This window comes from Sinocyclocheilus grahami, unplaced genomic scaffold (assembly GCF_001515645.1).
Source record: "Sinocyclocheilus grahami isolate Dianchi unplaced genomic scaffold, SAMN03320097.WGS_v1.1 scaffold60.1, whole genome shotgun sequence".
Lineage (NCBI taxonomy): Eukaryota > Metazoa > Chordata > Actinopteri > Cypriniformes > Cyprinidae > Sinocyclocheilus > Sinocyclocheilus grahami.
In genome coordinates, this window is record NW_015505239.1 from 883,954 (window position 1) to 903,746 (window position 19,793).

Sequence of the window (19,793 nt, forward strand, 5' to 3'; positions counted from 1 at the left end):
ATTTAGTGAATTGGGGGCCCCAGGTAAAATATAGGAATGGGGCCCTGTACATTTGCACACATTTTCCTAGATCAACCTTAAGGTTCCTTTTTTGTTGTGATGCTTGCTCCTGCACAATGGTGCCCCATAGTTGTGTCCAATGTTTCTACATTTTTCATGTGCATGTTATAATGGCTTTCTTTCATGTTGTAGACCACGAAATAGCAACTGATTTAGAGTTGAGATACAAGTTTTCACAAAAACAAAATAAATTATTAAATAATAAACCTCACAATTGAGCATTTAAAACAGGGGTGAGCCAGAAGTATAAATGATTATATTAATTTAAAACGAGGTTATGTGGGTGGATTTTCGCATTGATCTGAACAAAAACTACAGACTGGATTATTGAAAATGCACATTCATTCTCTGCCAGTAGGAGGCGCTTTTGGAACGTCAGAAATATAGGAAACGGAGAAAAGTGTGAATAAATATAGCCTATATTGACTAGAAAAGTCCACTGATGAGTTACCAGCGTAAGCCTGTGTGCAAAGGCTGTCTCATTCTAAACTTTAAAATACATTTATTTTTAGTTATTTTAACTACAAATTTGAATAAAACTGAAAAAAGAATGAAAAGGTAATTATACATTTACACACCTAAGGATTATATCAACCAAAAAAGTAACTGTGTCCTCTACTTGGTTCCTTCTCATAAATAAGCGGCATTCAAAACAATTATAAACATATAATACACACTGTTTCTCAATATTTAATTACAGCTTCAGATGCATAATATTTTCATCTCCTTCAAGCAGGGTACACAAAAAGCACGTTCAGTCTCGTACGGTTGTCGTGGTAATAAACGTTTGCGTGTCAGCGCTTAATGCGCATATCCTATATGAAAAGCATTTTAGGGGGCCCTTAGCTTTTGGGGGCCCAAGGTGGTCGCCTACCTTTGCCTAATGGGTAAGTCTGCCCCTGCTTACACAGATGGCATAGCTATTCCTCGAAGGATCCTAAACACATTACATTGTAAGTGACAGAGTTAGTAAATAACACATTGATATGTAAAAGAACATATTGTGCAGTGAGCAAAGTCAGACCATTTTAAGAGCAACGGATAGTTGACCCAAAAATGAAAATTCAGTTATTTACTCACCATTATGTTGCTCCGAACCCCTATGAATTGCTTTCTTCTGTAGAACAGGAAAGGGGATGTCAGGCAGAAATGTTAGGGACCGATAGCCTCAGTCACCATTCACTTTCATGACGTCTTTTTTCATACAATGAAAGTGAATAGTGACTGAAGCTGTCATTCTACCTAACATCCTGACTTCCATGGAAAAGACAGTGCTCTTTTGAATTTAAAACATAGCCAAACTCTAATTAAACAATATCATACAGGTAATAGTGTTACTGTGGTGGTGACTATAACTTATAGTCACCACCACAGTAACACTATTAGTCTATAAGTACAAATAAGATTCAGCCTCGGGTTGTTGTTCATTACAGCAGCACTATTGCAAGTGTGATATTATGTTTATGCAATAAGAAGGCAATAAATGAAAGATACATTACATACAAATATAGAAGATACATAGTGGCCACTTACTGGGTTTATTTTTGCTTCGCCAATGAAAATAGGTCAAAAAGCATAACTCCAAAGTTCCTCTTTTTCTGTGCTTCACTAAGCTCACAGCAATTCTGTGACAAAGTGTTTAGAAGATAGAGAACCTGCCGGAGCTTTAGGATAAGGCACTTGTATTGATCTGTATTGTCAATGGCAAACACATCATCTAAACAGATCTTCAGAGTAACTGCATAACAAAGGAGGTCATTTACACCAAAGGGGATTCCTGAGGCTTAAACTAGATAAGACACTATTCTTATCAATTAATACTAAGAACTAAGGCTAGCAAATGACAGCAGAAAACAGCTAGGGAATTAGTAACAAGAATAATACAATAAATAATAGAACTTTACACAATAAATATATACACAACCATTCAAACGTTTAGAGTCAGTATGATTTTTTATTTTTTTTGGAAAGAAAGAAGGAAAAATAAAGAAATGAATACTTAGATTTAGAGACATTTATAATATCACATAAGATTTTTTTGTCGTCTTTTCTTTTTTTCCAACTATTAAGCAGCACAACTGTTTACAAAATTGATGATTCAAATAAATGTTTTTTGAGCACCAGATCAACATCGAATGCATTCTGAAGGATCATGTGACACTGAAGACTGGAGTAATGATGGTGAAAATTCAGCTGTGGAATAAATTACATTTTTGAAAAAATATATTAAAATAGAAACAGTTATTTAAAATTTTAAATATGACCTTTTTTACTTTACTTTTGAATCAAATAAATGCAGCATTGGTGAGCCTAAGATACTTCTTTTAAAATCATAAAATAAAAAAATAAAAATCTTACACACCACAAACTTTTGAATGGTAAGAGTATACTTCATATCTTTGTTTAGTTAGAAGGTTGAAGTAGCTGTTAAAGTGAACACACAAACCACAAACACTTCCCCATTTGCCTTACACATACTTTATATTTTCTTGCAGAATCACAATGTAAAAGACTGATCAAATGACCTGCTGAACATCAGAGAGCAACTGTCAGTATCAAAAGATGAAATAGCGTATGATACAACTGATATTCAAACACAGTAAGACAAATATAATCCAAAACAAACAACAGTCCTTACGCTGAAAACCCTGTTTCTCTCCTAATTAGCTTATGAAAAATAGAAAAATACATGGGAAAGAAAGAGAAAATATAGCCTGATTTACTTGAATATGTCCCGTGTATTGTTTGTATTGACTTTTTCTTTTCCAAAAAACAATAAATCAATTACATGCAGAGGGCACCAAAATAGTCAAATTAACACACTCCAATCATTAACAACATGCACTTTTTATTCTCACTCTTTTTCAGTTCTATTCTACAGCAACAGCCAGCATTTGGAATGAATTATTCATGTTTTGAAGCAAACGTTACTGAATACATCATCTGTAAAACATGTTAATGAAATAAAATGTCTGATTAAGCTTCACTTAGTTGCGTTAATAATGTTACCTCATTTTCAGAATCTGATTTACTTGCTGCCTGAATGTAGTTGATGATTACCGTGGGAAGACAGACAATAGAAAGCCACATATACAAATCGTTTAAACAAATACAAAGCCGAAGAATAATGTGCATTTCATTAAGTCTTTAATATAAGGTTCTGAAAGGGATAACTGCTTGTTTGCTGATAACAAAGTAGTAACTTTTTGGATATTTAGGGATGTTAATTTCAAAGACGTAGGAAGAAAAAAAGCCTTTGATGATTTCAAAGACACAGACAAACTTTCTCCCTCTCACACATGCACCCACACTCACATATGCGCTCATCATTCACCCACATTCCCTCTAATCCGCTTTATCCTTCACTCCTCCCTGTTCCTGATTGTTTCTCCCACCATCATAGGCTTCTGCAGTCCATTATGGTCTTCCTCCTCCACTTCGTTTTTCTTCTCCTCCTTCTCCTTCTCCTCTTCCACTTCCATGTCCAGCTCTTCAAAGGAAGAGCCACTGCCTACAGACTCACTGGACCCCTTGCTCCCTTGGTCCCCATCCTCACTTTGACCCTCTTCCTCACCCAGGCTCGGCTGAGAGCTCTCCAGTAACGGGGCTGAGGCCTCCATCACATCCCTGCTCTCTTCAACCACTTCCTGGATCACTGGTCTCGACTTTTTCTCCGGTTCACCTGGAACATAAAGTATATTAACAGGTTAATCAATTAAGATTTTGCCCCCGCAACACAGAATCCCTCTAGGCCATGTTTCTTGATACAAAGGAAATGTTCATATTGTGCCAAAATTGTTCTAATTCTCCTCATAAAGAGATCCTTCAATATTATTAGGAACAATTCTGAGTAAACAGACTGAGAAATTTGGTTAGAATTTACTCACACTCAGGTCATCATGGACGTAGATGAGTTTTTTTATCCATCGGAACAGATTTGGAAAAATTGAGCATTGGAACAAGTAATATTTTATGTGGACTTATTTTCAAAATTGTTTATATATATATTTAGTTTTATATTTATATAAAAATACACACACAGGTGCCAAGAAGTTTTTAATAATTTGTTTTTTTTTTATTTTAGTCTATCAAAAATATAGTAAAACAGTAATATATTATTACAATTTAAAATAACTTTTTTGTTTGAATATATTTTAAAATGTCATTTATTCTTGTGATGGCAAAGCTGAATTTTAAGCATCAAGTTTCACATGATCCTTCAGAAATCATTCTAATATGCTGATTTGGTGCCCAAATATTAATAAAAGTTACTTATTATCATTGTGGAAAACTAGTTTTTGCTGCTATTTATTTATTTACTGATTTATTTGGAAACTATGATACATATTTTTCCAGGATTCTTTGATGAATAGGAAGTTCATTGACCAGCATTTATTTTAAATCAAATTTATTTGTAACATTATAAATGTCTTTACTGTCACTTAGTAAATTTAATGCATCCTTACTGAATAAAAATGTTTTTTATTTTTTTTGTATTTCCCCCAGACTTTGGACTAAAACAGAAATCGTAACCGTTCATCTAAAACCTACTTGTAAGACAGCATCTTCCTTCCCAAGTCCAAGTCACCACAGCTAATTATAACCTCTCAGCCAGAGTATGTGAGAAACCTTTTAACAACCCAAAAGGGCACCGCTAAGATTAGACTGGGCTTTCCGGTCCTGGTGAATTTGCCTGTACTTGTCCTTCAGTCCTTCACAAGTGTACCCTTGGTGCTCTTGAGCACCGTGACACTGGAATTAGCTCTGTTCACAGCTTGAATGACACCCTGACACCCTCCATTGTCACATCCGAGAATGGTCATTTGGGAGCAGAACGTGATGCTCAGCGAGTCCCTAATTCACCAGCACTATCCACTTTTCCTAATCACTTTCCTGGCTTTAATAACTCACCTTATTGTCATTATCGGGTTCAGTTCTAGACAGATCCTGGCCTGCCTGAGTCTAAGAGTGTCAGACCACAGGAGACAGACACAAAAGATGAAAAATGGAAAATGAGACACTATGGCCATTAACTAGTATAATATGAGCATGGTAATAAATAGCATGGTGATATTAAACAAGTCACACTCTGAAAATTAACTTTTCATTGAACACACCGTCTACAGCAGGTGTTAGTAGATAGAAAAATTAAAATGGCAAAGAAAAATATTATAATCCATGCTATATATAATACATATAATTGTATCTCTTTATAAATCACTTATTAAAAAAGAGTGTGCACCATTGTATATCACTGAAAAACAATAAACAGTTTTGGCACTAATACGTCAAATATTTGATATGTGGGGGTGAACTTCCAGTAGTAGAATTTGCTTCCAGGCTCTCCAAACAGTTTGAAATCTCAACAAAGCTGAAGCATATCTTTCCACGGAAAGCCTCTTAAATCGCATTTGCCTGAATTAGTTTCTAAATTGGGTCCAGAGGGATTGTTAGCCGAGCTTCAGGATTTTTGTTCAGTAAAATGTTTCAGACGAAAGGGGTTTTATTGAAAGAAGACAGGACTACGCAATGATATGTACAGTAAAAGAGAGAGAGTAAGTGATAGTGAGAAAGAGCCCATCACTAACACTGTAACAAAACCAAAAATATTAGATTTAATATAAATTCAGCAAAGGAAAAAAATGTAATATTTACGTACATTTACTGTATGTAATATATATATATATATACAGTTGTGCTCATAAGATTGCATACCCCTTGCACAATATGCAAATATGTTAATAATTTTAACTAAATAAGAGGGATCATTAAAATTGCATGTTATTTTTATTTAGTACTCTCATGAATAAGCTATTTCACATAACAGATGTTTATATATACTCCACAAGACAAAATAATAACTGAATTCTTTAAAAATGACCCCATTTAAAATTTTATATTTTATACTTAATACTGTGTCGTTTCCTGGATGATCTTTTTTCTGTTTTGTGATAGTTGTTCATGAGTCCCTCATTGGTCCTGAGCAGTTCTTCAGAAAAATCCTCCAGCTCCTGCAGATTCTTCAGTTTTCCAGCATCTTTTGCATATCTGAACCCTTTCCAACAGTGACTGTATGATTTTGAGATCCATCTTTTCACACTGAGGGCAACTGAGGGACTCATACACAGCTATTACAAAAGGTGGAAACATTTACTGATGCTCAAGAAGGCAACACAATGCATTAAGAGCTGGGGGGTGTAAACCTTTGAACGGGATGATGATGTGTAAATTTTTCTTATTAAAACCAAAGAATGTGCAGGAGCTGGAGGATTTTTCTGAAGAACAGCAGACAGTTGAACTGCTCAGGACCAACGAGGGACTCATGAACAACTATCACAAAACAGAAAAACTGTCGTGGATCATCCAGAAAACGACACGCAGTATTAAGATTCATGGTATGTAAACTTTTGAACGGGGTCATTTTTATAAATTCAGTTATTATTTTGTCTTGTGGATAATATATAAACATCTGTTATGTGAAATAGTTTATTCAGGACAGTATTAAATAAACAATAACATGCAATTTTCAGGATTCATCTTATTTTGTTAAAATTATTAACATTTTATGGACACAACTGTATGTTTATATATATATGTATTTTCTTAAATATATACATGCATGTGTGTGTATTTTTATATACATATTAAATATACACAGTACACATACATATATTATGTAAACAAAAACTTTTTTTATGCGATTAATCATTTGATAGCACTAATATATATATATATGATATACATAAATATATACATAGCTGAAATGCTTTTAGTGTGAAAGCACATGTGAAGTGATTATGTGAAGTGCTGCACGTTTATATACTGCTATGCATTTGGAATGAATAAAGGTCACTGCATGTTCACAATGAACTCACTGAATGTGTCCAATAAGCCTGAAATACCCGCACTGAAATACAAGCTCAGTCCTCAATGCGTAAATCTAAAGTTTTTTGGTTCATGTTAAAGCACCTAAGAGACGAAAGACAGGAATGGATGGAGAAAGAGAGAGTAAAAGCGAGATGAACTGCCCTGCAATCCCCCAAATGAAGGAGTTTGATTCACAACCTGAACTTGTCAGATCCAGCTGAGCAGCTGTGATTGAATGGCCTTTAATTAAGAGAGCTGCAGGCACACACACACACACACACACACACACTGAGTTTAGCTGTTGTCCCGCTGGAGTAATGACTCTGTTTAGCTGTGCAGAGCAGAAAACAGCCCTCGGACTTTAGCATCAATCTTCACAGCCATTTGTTTTACTGACCACAGAGTGAATTGAAAACAACTGCCGCTGTGACTGAGCCGTGCTCTTTCATTTTTCTCAGTTTCACAGAGCTTGTCAGCTCACAACAGAAACATAATACGGCAGACAAGGTGTGACTACTGTGCAACTGCTCTGGAATAAATGCACCTCATGAACACATTCATGCAAACACTCGCATGCCGTTTTAATATTGCTGGCAGGTTCTGACAGATTTATAACATCTGGGGTGACTGAAGAACTGGACATTGAACATGGCAATAGAATAAGCAATCTGCATAAAGAAACAACTGCTATTTTCCTTTGCTAGACTACTGAGCAAGGGATGAGAATCAAGACACAGCTCTTACTGAGAATTGTTATGGATTGATTTTCATGACGTTTGTTTCCATTAATGGAATGTCTGCATTTTTTTCACACTTTAATGCATGTAATATTTAATATATGCATCAGAGCCTTGAAATGATGTGCTTTGGATCATACAATTACAATTAATTAATATAAATGTTATAATGCTATAATAATATAAAAAGAAAATGAATACTCTCTCAATTTAATACAAAAATATTTAATATTAAAATAATTTAAAATAAATATTAAAAAATGTTTTCATTTTACTGGAATATTTTTTTAATTAACTTTTTTTAAAGTAAATTCATACTGATTATTAATGATCATGATGAAGATGAATGTGATTAATAATAACAACAACAACAGTAATAATAATAATTATTATTATTATATTTTTATATTTATATAAAAATACACACACAGGCGCCAAGAAGTTTTTAATAATGTTTTTTTTTATTTTAGTCTATCAAAAATATAGTAAAACAGTAATATATTATTACAATTTAAAATAACTTTTTAGTTTGAATATATTTTAAAATGTAATTTATTCTTGTGATGGCAAAGCTGAATTTTAAGCATCAAGTTTCACATGATCCTTCAGAAATCATTCTAATATGCTGATTTGGTGCCCAACTATTAATAAAGTTACTTATTATCATTGTGGAAAACTAGTTTTTGCTGCTATTTATTTATTTACTGATTTATTTGGAAACTATGATACATATTTTTCCAGGATTCTTTGATGAATAGGAAGTTCATTGACCAGCATTTATTTTAAATCAAATTTATTTGTAACATTATAAATGTCTTTACTGTCACTTAGTAAATTTAATGCATCCTTACTGAATAAAAATGTTTTTTATTTTTTTTGTATTTCCCCCAGACTTTGGACTAAAACAGAAATCGTAACCGTTCATCTAAAACCTACTTGTAAGACAGCATCTTCCTTCCCAAGTCCAAGTCACCACAGCTAATTATAACCTCTCAGCCAGAGTATGTGAGAAACCTTTTAACAACCCAAAAGGGCACCGCTAAGATTAGACTGGGCTTTCCGGTCCTGGTGAATTTGCCTGTACTTGTCCTTCACATTGTGCACAGTGTACCCTTGGTGCTCTTGAGCACCGTGACACTGGAATTAGCTCTGTTCACAGCTTGAATGACACCCTCTAAAAGATCATTGTCACATCCGAGAATGGTCATTTGGGAGCAGAACGTGATGCTCAGCGAGTCCCTAATTCACCAGCACTATCCACTTTTCCTAATCACTTTCCTGGCTTTAATAACTCACCTTATTGTCATTATCGGGTTCAGTTCTAGACAGATCCTGGCCTGCCTGAGTCTAAGAGTGTCAGACCACAGGAGACAGACACAAAAGATGAAAAATGGAAAATGAGACACTATGGCCATTAACTAGTATAATATGAGCATGGTAATAAATAGCATGGTGATATTAAACAAGTCACACTCTGAAAATTAACTTTTCATTGAACACACCGTCTACAGCAGGTGTTAGTAGATAGAAAAATTAAAATGGCAAAGAAAAATATTATAATCCATGCTATATATAATACATATAATTGTATCTCTTTATAAATCACTTATTAAAAAAGAGTGTGCACCATTGTATATCACTGAAAAACAATAAACAGTTTTGGCACTAATACGTCAAATATTTGATATGTGGGGGTGAACTTCCAGTAGTAGAATTTGCTTCCAGGCTCTCCAAACAGTTTGAAATCTCAACAAAGCTGAAGCATATCTTTCCACGGAAAGCCTCTTAAATCGCATTTGCCTGAATTAGTTTCTAAATTGGGTCCAGAGGGATTGTTAGCCGAGCTTCAGGATTTTTGTTCAGTAAAATGTTTCAGACGAAAGGGGTTTTATTGAAAGAAGACAGGACTACGCAATGATATGTACAGTAAAAGAGAGAGAGTAAGTGATAGTGAGAAAGAGCCCATCACTAACACTGTAACAAAACCAAAAATATTAGATTTAATATAAATTCAGCAAAGGAAAAAAATGTAATATTTACGTACATTTACTGTATGTAATATATATATATATATTTTAAAAATATAGACAGAAAAATAATTAAACTTCATTGGGTCTGAAAAAAATTTGGGCAAGAGCCCATGATCTCTTCGTAACGTGTAATTTAAGAGGGTCATGGACGCAATGAACAAATAAAGTGACTGAATCACAATGAGGATGGAGATGGATGAAAGAGGGATGTGGGGAGGAGGAAGGAAGGAAGAGAATGGGAGAGAGAATCTACACTGTGAGTCTAATACCAGCTATTTAAACTAGAATAACACATCCCATTTGGCCTAATTTCTTTTAGGACAGCAGTGAATTTGACCTCTCTTCCCTCCCTGCTAGTATTATTTTAGATGGAAAGGAATGATCCCTCTCTCATCTAGCTCATCTCAATATATTAGATATGGCATCTCAATTAAGCACCAGCTCTCTGCTCATTGTGAAGATCCACACCGGCAGAACAGAGGAGCAGTGAGGGGAAGACCTTTTCAAACCCCATTAGGTGACACAACACACCTTATATTTGCCCACCACATAAATATGCTTAAATGTCATTCATTTTAAATGAATCCTCCCCAAGAAGCCTGAACGAATGGTCTTTGTATGACAGTAATAAACTCATATATATATATATATACAGTTGTGCTCATAAGATTGCATACCCCTTGCACAATATGCAAATATGTTAATAATTTTAACTAAATAAGAGGGATCATTAAAATTGCATGTTATTTTTATTTAGTACTCTCATGAATAAGCTATTTCACATAACAGATGTTTATATATACTCCACAAGACAAAATAATAACTGAATTCTTTAAAAATGACCCCATTTAAAATTTTATATTTTATACTTAATACTGTGTCGTTTCCTGGATGATCTTTTTTCTGTTTTGTGATAGTTGTTCATGAGTCCCTCATTGGTCCTGAGCAGTTCTTCAGAAAAATCCTCCAGCTCCTGCAGATTCTTCAGTTTTCCAGCATCTTTTGCATATCTGAACCCTTTCCAACAGTGACTGTATGATTTTGAGATCCATCTTTTCACACTGAGGGCAACTGAGGGACTCATACACAGCTATTACAAAAGGTGGAAACATTTACTGATGCTCAAGAAGGCAACACAATGCATTAAGAGCTGGGGGGTGTAAACCTTTGAACGGGATGATGATGTGTAAATTTTTCTTATTAAAACCAAAGAATGTGCAGGAGCTGGAGGATTTTTCTGAAGAACAGCAGACAGTTGAACTGCTCAGGACCAACGAGGGACTCATGAACAACTATCACAAAACAGAAAAACTGTCGTGGATCATCCAGAAAACGACACGCAGTATTAAGATTCATGGTATGTAAACTTTTGAACGGGGTCATTTTTATAAATTCAGTTATTATTTTGTCTTGTGGATAATATATAAACATCTGTTATGTGAAATAGTTTATTCAGGACAGTATTAAATAAACAATAACATGCAATTTTCAGGATTCATCTTATTTTGTTAAAATTATTAACATTTTATGGACACAACTGTATGTTTATATATATATGTATTTTCTTAAATATATACATGCATGTGTGTGTATTTTTATATACATATTAAATATACACAGTACACATACATATATTATGTAAACAAAAACTTTTTTTATGCGATTAATCATTTGATAGCACTAATATATATATATATGATATACATAAATATATACATAGCTGAAATGCTTTTAGTGTGAAAGCACATGTGAAGTGAATATGTGAAGTGCTGCACGTTTATATACTGCTATGCATTTGGAATGAATAAAGGTCACTGCATGTTCACAATGAACTCACTGAATGTGTCCAATAAGCCTGAAATACCCGCACTGAAATACAAGCTCAGTCCTCAATGCGTAAATCTAAAGTTTTTTGGTTCATGTTAAAGCACCTAAGAGACGAAAGACAGGAATGGATGGAGAAAGAGAGAGTAAAAGCGAGATGAACTGCCCTGCAATCCCCCAAATGAAGGAGTTTGATTCACAACCTGAACTTGTCAGATCCAGCTGAGCAGCTGTGATTGAATGGCCTTTAATTAAGAGAGCTGCAGGCACACACACACACACACACACACACACTGAGTTTAGCTGTTGTCCCGCTGGAGTAATGACTCTGTTTAGCTGTGCAGAGCAGAAAACAGCCCTCGGACTTTAGCATCAATCTTCACAGCCATTTGTTTTACTGACCACAGAGTGAATTGAAAACAACTGCCGCTGTGACTGAGCCGTGCTCTTTCATTTTTCTCAGTTTCACAGAGCTTGTCGGCTCACAACAGAGACATAATACGGCAGATAAGGTGTGACTACTGTGCAATTGCTCTGGAATAAATGCACATGATGATTGAGTGCTCATGAACACATTCAAGCAAGCACTCACACGCCGTTTTAATGTTGCTGGCAGGTTCTGACAGATTTATAACATCTGAAATGAGGGTAATAGCTTGGGATCCTAAGCAGAGGTGGCTAAAGAACTGGATATTGAACACGGCAATCACATAACCCATCTGTCTGTAACTACATAGATATTACTGGATATATTACTGTGATATAACTGGACAAGGGATGAGAATCAAGAGACAGCTCTTATTGAGAATTGATTTTCATGATGCCTGCATTTTTTTCACATATAGCCTACGCATCAGAGAACTGAAATCATGTGCTTTGAAATACAATGAATTCATATAATGTTGTAATTGTATACTAATAATACAAAATAATACTAATCTCAATTTAATATTAAAAAGAAATGTAAATAAATATTACAAATGTTTTCATTTTATTTAATTTTTTTATTTTTAATGCAAATTCATACGGATTATTTTTGATCATGATGATGATGATGACGAAGAAGAAGTTAATAATATTAGCAATAACAATTATTATTATATTTTTGAATTTAAACATGAAATGTTTTCATTTAGTGATATTTAAAGAAAATTAATACAGATTATTTTTGATGATGATGAAAGATATTAAAAAGAAGATGAAGATGAAGAAGAAGAAGAAGAAGAAGAAGAAGAAGAAGAATTCTTATCCTTATACTGGGCCGATGAGTATAGTAACATACCCGCTGCCAACTCTGTAACATCAGCATCTTTATGCTCCACTGTCTCCTCAGTGTCATCAGATGTTTTCTTCTCAAGCAGTTCAGGCACACAGAAGTCTACCTGATTCTCCAGAGGACACATGTAATGGATCAGATCTCCTTTACATATCTCCAGGAATGGGTACGCATTCAGACTCCTTTCCTAAAAGAAAAAAAGACAGAAAAATGATTAACGTTGCATACTCATGATGTCACAATTCATGCATATATACTGCAGGAACACTGTGTCAAGAACATTCTCCTTTAAATAAATTTATATCTCCTTTTATGTTTCAAGCAAGAAAGGAAATCATACAGATTTTAATGACAGGATGAGTAAATAATGAAAGAATAGTCAGTTATACTACTCCTTTTAAAAGTCCATTTGAAACAAAAAAAAGCTCTTTCATTTTATCAACTGATCATCCTCAACTGTAAATTTCTCATGCATTTCACCTCCATCCACAAAGGTTTCCATTAAACTGTTGGCAAACATGATTCAGCTATTATAATATTTTTTGGCAACATGATCGCTATATAAACAACAAACCATGGGGTGAGAAATTAGTAGTGACACCAAGTTATTTGTCCCACCTCATTACAATCAAACTTAGGTCAGACCTTTACTGATCAAACACGCCAGCCTTATGACAACTTTGCAGCTGGACTAAGCAGGAGTTTACACCAATTATTCTGCTTTTAATGAAGCAGCCTCATTAAGGATAAGACCAAATGCCACTGCAATGATCTGAAAGAACAACGCAAAACAGCAAGCAGATCAGGCTGTTGTGCACATAAAATCTCTAATCGTGAAATCATGAACAAAACTTAAGACATTCGGGACTATTATTTAGATAGAACAGCTCTAGTGTGTTTAAACAAGAGGTCAAAAGCATTTAGATGTAAATAAACCACTGTCACTTATCAAACCGAAGCATTTCATCTTTATTTATTCTTTTACGCACAGTAAGCCATGCCTATATTTTTAGATATCATATAATAATGTACAGTATATCATAAAGCTCACATGTAACCAACAAACAGAAGCTTATCGTTTCAGGTGACATTCAAATAAGAACAGATTTCAAATGCATGAAGTAAGAATATATGAATATTTGATATGACATGACATAAAACATCAATAAGGTTTCCCCATATAGAGCCAGAATACAGGTGCAGAAAATACTTTGCAATGTATGGTAATAAAAATGCAGATGCTAGAAACATCAGACAGGGCTGCAATATTCTTTTGCACTGTGAATGATTTGATATATATATATATATATATATATGGAGGATGTTATGTTCTACCGAGCCCTCAGGATAGAACTGTGCTTCCATAATTGTACTGCCTCTTCATGTTGAGAGCTTTGTTTTGATACAGTAACACTGTTTAAGGCCCATAGAAATGACAAGTGCCATAATAAAACAAGGTACAGGCGGAAACAAACATGTATGTACAAATGTGCACAGGTGAACCTAACAGACACATGCCATTCATTAACAGAATAACCTGATGGTCATAAGATTTTAAACATTCATTATAAAAACGTCACATAGAGAGACAAACCTTTTAAGTGGAAAAATGTTAAAGATCTGGAAAACATTAGACTGAATAATCATTTAATTTAGCATTTATCAATTTCAAATATAGTACCTGCTTGATACTGTGGCTGGTTAGGACATAAACGGATTTATTTCTAAAATAATTTCATTATAAAATCTTAGATATAATGTCACAATTAAAAAAATATCTTCAAAGTAGGCTTTTTGCCAAACAATTTCTTTATTTGATTTTGAGGCCAAGTATAAGGGTGTATTCACACCAGAAAAGTCCGCTAGTTCACTTTCTTTGGTCCGGACCAAATTCAAATGTTGATTTTTTTTTGTTTGGTGCGGTTCGCTTTCGCACTGCCCTTTTTTGCAAGTGAACCAGAAATTATAAACAAAACAACACGTGTGCTAGGGTCATCCATTTATTGGACAGAAATTATCAAGCAGTGAAAAACAGGAAGTGCAAAAACAGGCTAATGATGGAGATCTTTCGTAGTGCAATTTTTTTTCTTTTACTGATTTGGTGTAATCAGATACTAACGCAATATGAGGCAACTTATGAGCATCATATGAGACAATGTCATACGATGTTGTAATTACGACTTGCCGAAAATAAAATCTATAGATATAAAATACTTAAAGCATATCACAATGTTAGTTTAAACATTAAACCTATATAAATGTGCGCTATTAGGTGCATATCCAATCGTTTGTGCGGAGAGTGGAAGCTGAAGCGCGCTTCAGGACATCAGTGGAAACAAATTAAATACGCCGTCATTTTTGCTCATAAAGGTAAGAATAATACATCGTTCGGAACTGTAAAGGGTCTATTTTTATTTGTGTGCACTCACAATATCAAGAAAACGTTGTGCTTTTGTAAAATAAAGAAAACAAATAGGATGCGCTTGTCGTCTCAGTCTGGAACAGGAGCGTTTCACAAAAATGAAACTCAGCGAATATTTTCCTAACAGACATGATGAATATATCTATAGAAATCTTTAAATGACTACAAAACGAAATCATTCAAATCCAAAACAAAAACTTTTATATAATCCGTAAAGATGCATTTCTTTCTAAAGACACGTCCAATGATGAGATGGCGAGTCAGGATCATTAACTTCATTGCGATACTGACTCCTAAAACACTAGTTTATTAATAAATAATTCAAATATCTCCTTACTATTTTCCCCCAACATAGTCATGGTAATTTTTGCGGCAAGTTTTAGCCTATTTAGCGCCCTCACGTCACGTTGCTGTGCACCATGGTCACGAAAACTCATCATTTGCATGTGTTTTTAAGCATTGTGGTTTAAAAACAAGTGATTTAAGCCACTGAAACGCAAATAACAGGAATATGTGCGAGCTGTCTGTTTCTGAGCCTGATTTCTGCAATTGGGTCGATCGAGGTCGGGTCATATTCACACCTTAAACTAACCGTACCAGAGTTCGTTTGGAAGCGGAACGAGGCCACCTCTTCAGCTGGGTCTCGGTACGGTTGTTTGGTCCACACCCGAGTGCGATTGCTGTATTCACACCTGCCAAAAAGGTCCGCACCAAGAGGGGAAATGAACTTGAGTTTGATTCAATCGAACCAAAAAAGACAGGTGTGAATACACCCAGACTCCATCCCAAGAAGATGGTGAAAGTCCTGAAGAGTAAAGAGGAGCTGAAGATGTTTAGCAGTTTCTCGATTCTCTTTCTCATTGCTAATTGATTGGTTGTATTCTAATCCTCAGTAAAAAAAGTCCTGCTCTAAGCAGTATGAATAACCTGATACACATAAAGACTCCAGCTCTTAAGGGGCACACATGCAAATGAGAGCACATCTCCTTGAACCAGGAGTGATAATGAGTGCGAGAGGAAAAACAAAGACAATCCACTCCACACTGTCGCCCCCATGAAAACAATGTCAAAAGACTGACGGCATCAAAACGAGAAATAAGAATAAGCAAACTGCACAAATCTGTCTGTAAACGCTTTAGTTCTTTACCGTCAAGACTGAACATTATTGTACTATATATTTAGGTTATAGACATTTCTGAAGTCACTATGGTCCTTTCAAAGCTTTCTAGTCTCTTATAGTAGCGCCATCTGATTGCTGTTCATCAACTGTGTCAACTAGCACTGCAGTAATAACTAGCTTCCAGACACCTCATTAGTGTAACAGCTTGTGATCTCCATCACAGCTCTGAGCAACACTTTCAGTCAGACAAAAAGCACTTAGCAATCCAATATAAAAATACAGGAATTTTAAACATCTTTCACACTTTTCAAGCATGTTGTATAATCTAATAATGAATCTAATTACCCCCTATGAGATGTAATAATGATTAATAAAGCAAAGCATATATAGCCAACATGCACACTAGGTATGAAAGAGGCAGCGGCGCTCTGAGCAGGACGTCTTTGTAATAACTTTGACTGCTTTTGTTAGCGCTACTGTAGGTGTCATGGGGAAAACAAGTAATATTGCACTTTAACAGGTAATTAACCAAAGACCTCAATATCCTTTGCGACTGATATATCAGCTCATATGATCTAGGCTTGTAAATTGTACGGTCAAATATAGAAAAACAAATAAAAAAATGGGGAATGAAACTAGTGAGGTCTGTTACGTTTCACTTCAAAACTTTGCCCTTAAATAATCAGTATAAATTTATAGAGCTTTTAAACTTTTGTAAAAACCATTATTAAAGGTTAAAATAAATGTTTGCAGCTAATTTCAATCTTTAAAAGGAGAGCATACATTTATACAGATTGGTGGATATTTGTTTTTTATTGATAATGCCCAGCAAAAACTCTTCATAATGAACATACCATTCAAATGTTTTGGGGTAAGTACGATTTTTTTTCAAATTTAATTTAAAATTTTTACATATTTTTAAAATTAAGCAAGAATGTATTCAGTGACCGTAACTGTTGATATATTAATACATTTATAATGGTGCAAAAGATTTCTATTTCAAACAGATGTTGTTCTTTTCAATTTTCTATTCATTAACAAAAAAAATAAATTAAACGGCAAGTTTTTATGATATTCTGGCCCTTAAATATGTGTTGTGATGATTAGCAAATGCCACTATAATTACACTACAATTCTTTAGTCGGTATCATAGAGTATAATATAAAATAAACTCACATGGATAACCCTGAAATGTTTACAAATTGCACAGACATAACATATGCTGCTATCATAAAGAGCCTGTATCATTTTGAACGCACAGTTGAAAAACAGCTGAGAAACCGACATCCATATAAATAACACCTGGCGGTTCCAGCATCATCCATCTCTCAGAGCTCCTTTATTCTGTTGAATATCTTCATTTCTGTCCATCATAAAAATAAATAAATAACTAGCCACTATATTAACCAGGCCCGTTATAATTGAAAGTACGCTTCCGGCATGAGCGGTTTTAATTACGACGTTGACAGAGACAGAGACGATGCTCTATTTTCCTAGCTGCTTTGTGTGTGAAACCACACCCTCGGTGGTGGCTGCGGGGCGAGTGTTACCCAACACAATGAGTCTGCATGACTCCACTTACCCTGAGCTAGATGGGGTGCAATCAGGAGATAATGAAAGGGAAACATCACCTCCTCAGCAGGATGAAAAGTGTCCTGTTTATATGAGCAAGCAATCATAAGAGCTCGACTGATGGGGCTTTTTCTCTCAAAAGCGAATTCTACAGAACAACAGCACTGTTGTTACACTGTCAACAGCCAAGTTCAGTTACAACAGCATCTACTTTAAGTTAGAATTAAGCAAGTCTGGCTGCAACCTGCTTAAACCAGCCTATAGGTGGTTTGCAGGACTTTTAAGATGGTTTAGCTGGTCTCCCAAACCAGGCCAAGCTGGTGTCTAAATGGTTTAACTAGTCAGCCAGTTGAGCTCCCATCCCTATAAAATAATGATGCGCTGCTATTAAAGATCTGGCTGAAACAGATTAATTAATAATTATCTTCATGTTAGGATGCAAGCAGATTTCAGAAGCAAAAGACTCTATGAAATTTTCTTCCAAAATGAGCATTTTTCTCAGGCTCTCATGTGTGGGTTCAGTTATTTAACTTTAATGGCAATTAATAGGTTCTGTTCATTGTCATTAAAAGTGAAATAACTGAACATAAATATAGGAACCTAAGAAAAATGCTCATTTTAGAAGAAAATTTCAGATGGCACTTAGAGGCTTTTGCATCTGAACTCTTCATTTTAAATTAGCATTATTTTTGGCATTTTTCATGTTTTTTTTTGGACAGTACAGTATAGAGCAGCCAGAAAGCAATGTCGGGACTTAAAATTTGATCATGTTATGGCCAATAATTAATAAATGTCAGATATTAAGATTATATACTACTTTATCTCAATTAATAAAAAAGACATAAATAATAAATACATAACAAATTAATTGTTTAAATGCATTGTTTAAAGTAAATTTAGGCATCACAACATTATAATGTCTAGTATAAAAAATAATATTTATTCTGAGATTTGATAAAGTCTAAAAACACACATTGTTATTAAAGGGATAGTTCACCCAGAAAATGAAAATTTTGTCATCATTTTCTCACCCTCATGTCATTCTAAACTTGTATAAGTTTCTTTCTTATGTTGAACATAAAAGAAGATATTTAGAAGATTGCTGGTAATCAAACAGTCGATGGTCTCCATTGACTTTCATAGTATTTCTTTCCCTACTATGGATGTCAATGGTTTGGTTCTTCAAAATTCTTTAAAATATCTTCTTTTGTGTTCAACATAAGAAAGAAACTTATACAGATTTGCAACGATATGACACTGAGTAAATAATGACAACATTTTCATTTTTGGGTGAACTATTCCTTTGAAGATTCATTTAATTTGAGAAATAATTAAAATTATTTCTGAATTAATTTCAGAAATAATAAACAATAACCAATAAACAATCTGTAAACAATCTGTTACCAATGTATCAAGTATCCATACTATAAAACAACCAAATCAGACCAGCCTTACATCTTGGAGACAGGCAGTACAGATCTCTCTGTTTTATTTTCATATTTTTCATATTTAGTGTAACAAACAAGAAAGTAGAAATGGAATCAAGAAATATTTCAGGCCAGACTCTGCAAAATCCACATGAGCACATCTCCAATGTGTCAATAGTTACCCACTAAGCATTGGCCCAACTCTATTCATTAAGTGTAATGGTATATCATTTAGAAATGTCTATACATGCTGAAACAAGCTTGCATCAGAGAGGTCATGATGATTTGATACCTGTCCAAGACTTCGCTGTACAGCCATACAGATAAAAGGCTATTTATTCCTCATCGACAGGTGAGATTTGTGTAGAGAAAGTCAATGTCTCCTGATAGATCCCTGTATTCCCGCTATGATTCAGCTCAGTCCAGCCCAATTACTGCTTCATAGATCAAGCTGTCGT

The 19,793-nt window shown here is 34.5% G+C and overlaps 1 protein-coding gene across 1 annotated transcript in view; it reads right to left on the minus strand.

Moving 5' to 3' along the window:
* Positions 1–2,522: 2,522 nt before the first annotated feature.
* tex264a (testis expressed 264, ER-phagy receptor a) overlaps positions 2,523–19,793 on the minus strand; it is a 69,544-nt gene continuing 52,273 nt past the window's right edge. Inside the window, exons 3-4 of the mRNA XM_016271083.1 lie at positions 12,801–12,981; positions 2,523–3,742 (exon numbers count right to left, since the gene is read on the minus strand). Of these exons, the coding sequence (XP_016126569.1) occupies positions 3,423–3,742; positions 12,801–12,981 (501 nt within the window). The 3' untranslated portion in view covers positions 2,523–3,422. The remainder of the gene's footprint in view (positions 3,743–12,800; positions 12,982–19,793) is intronic.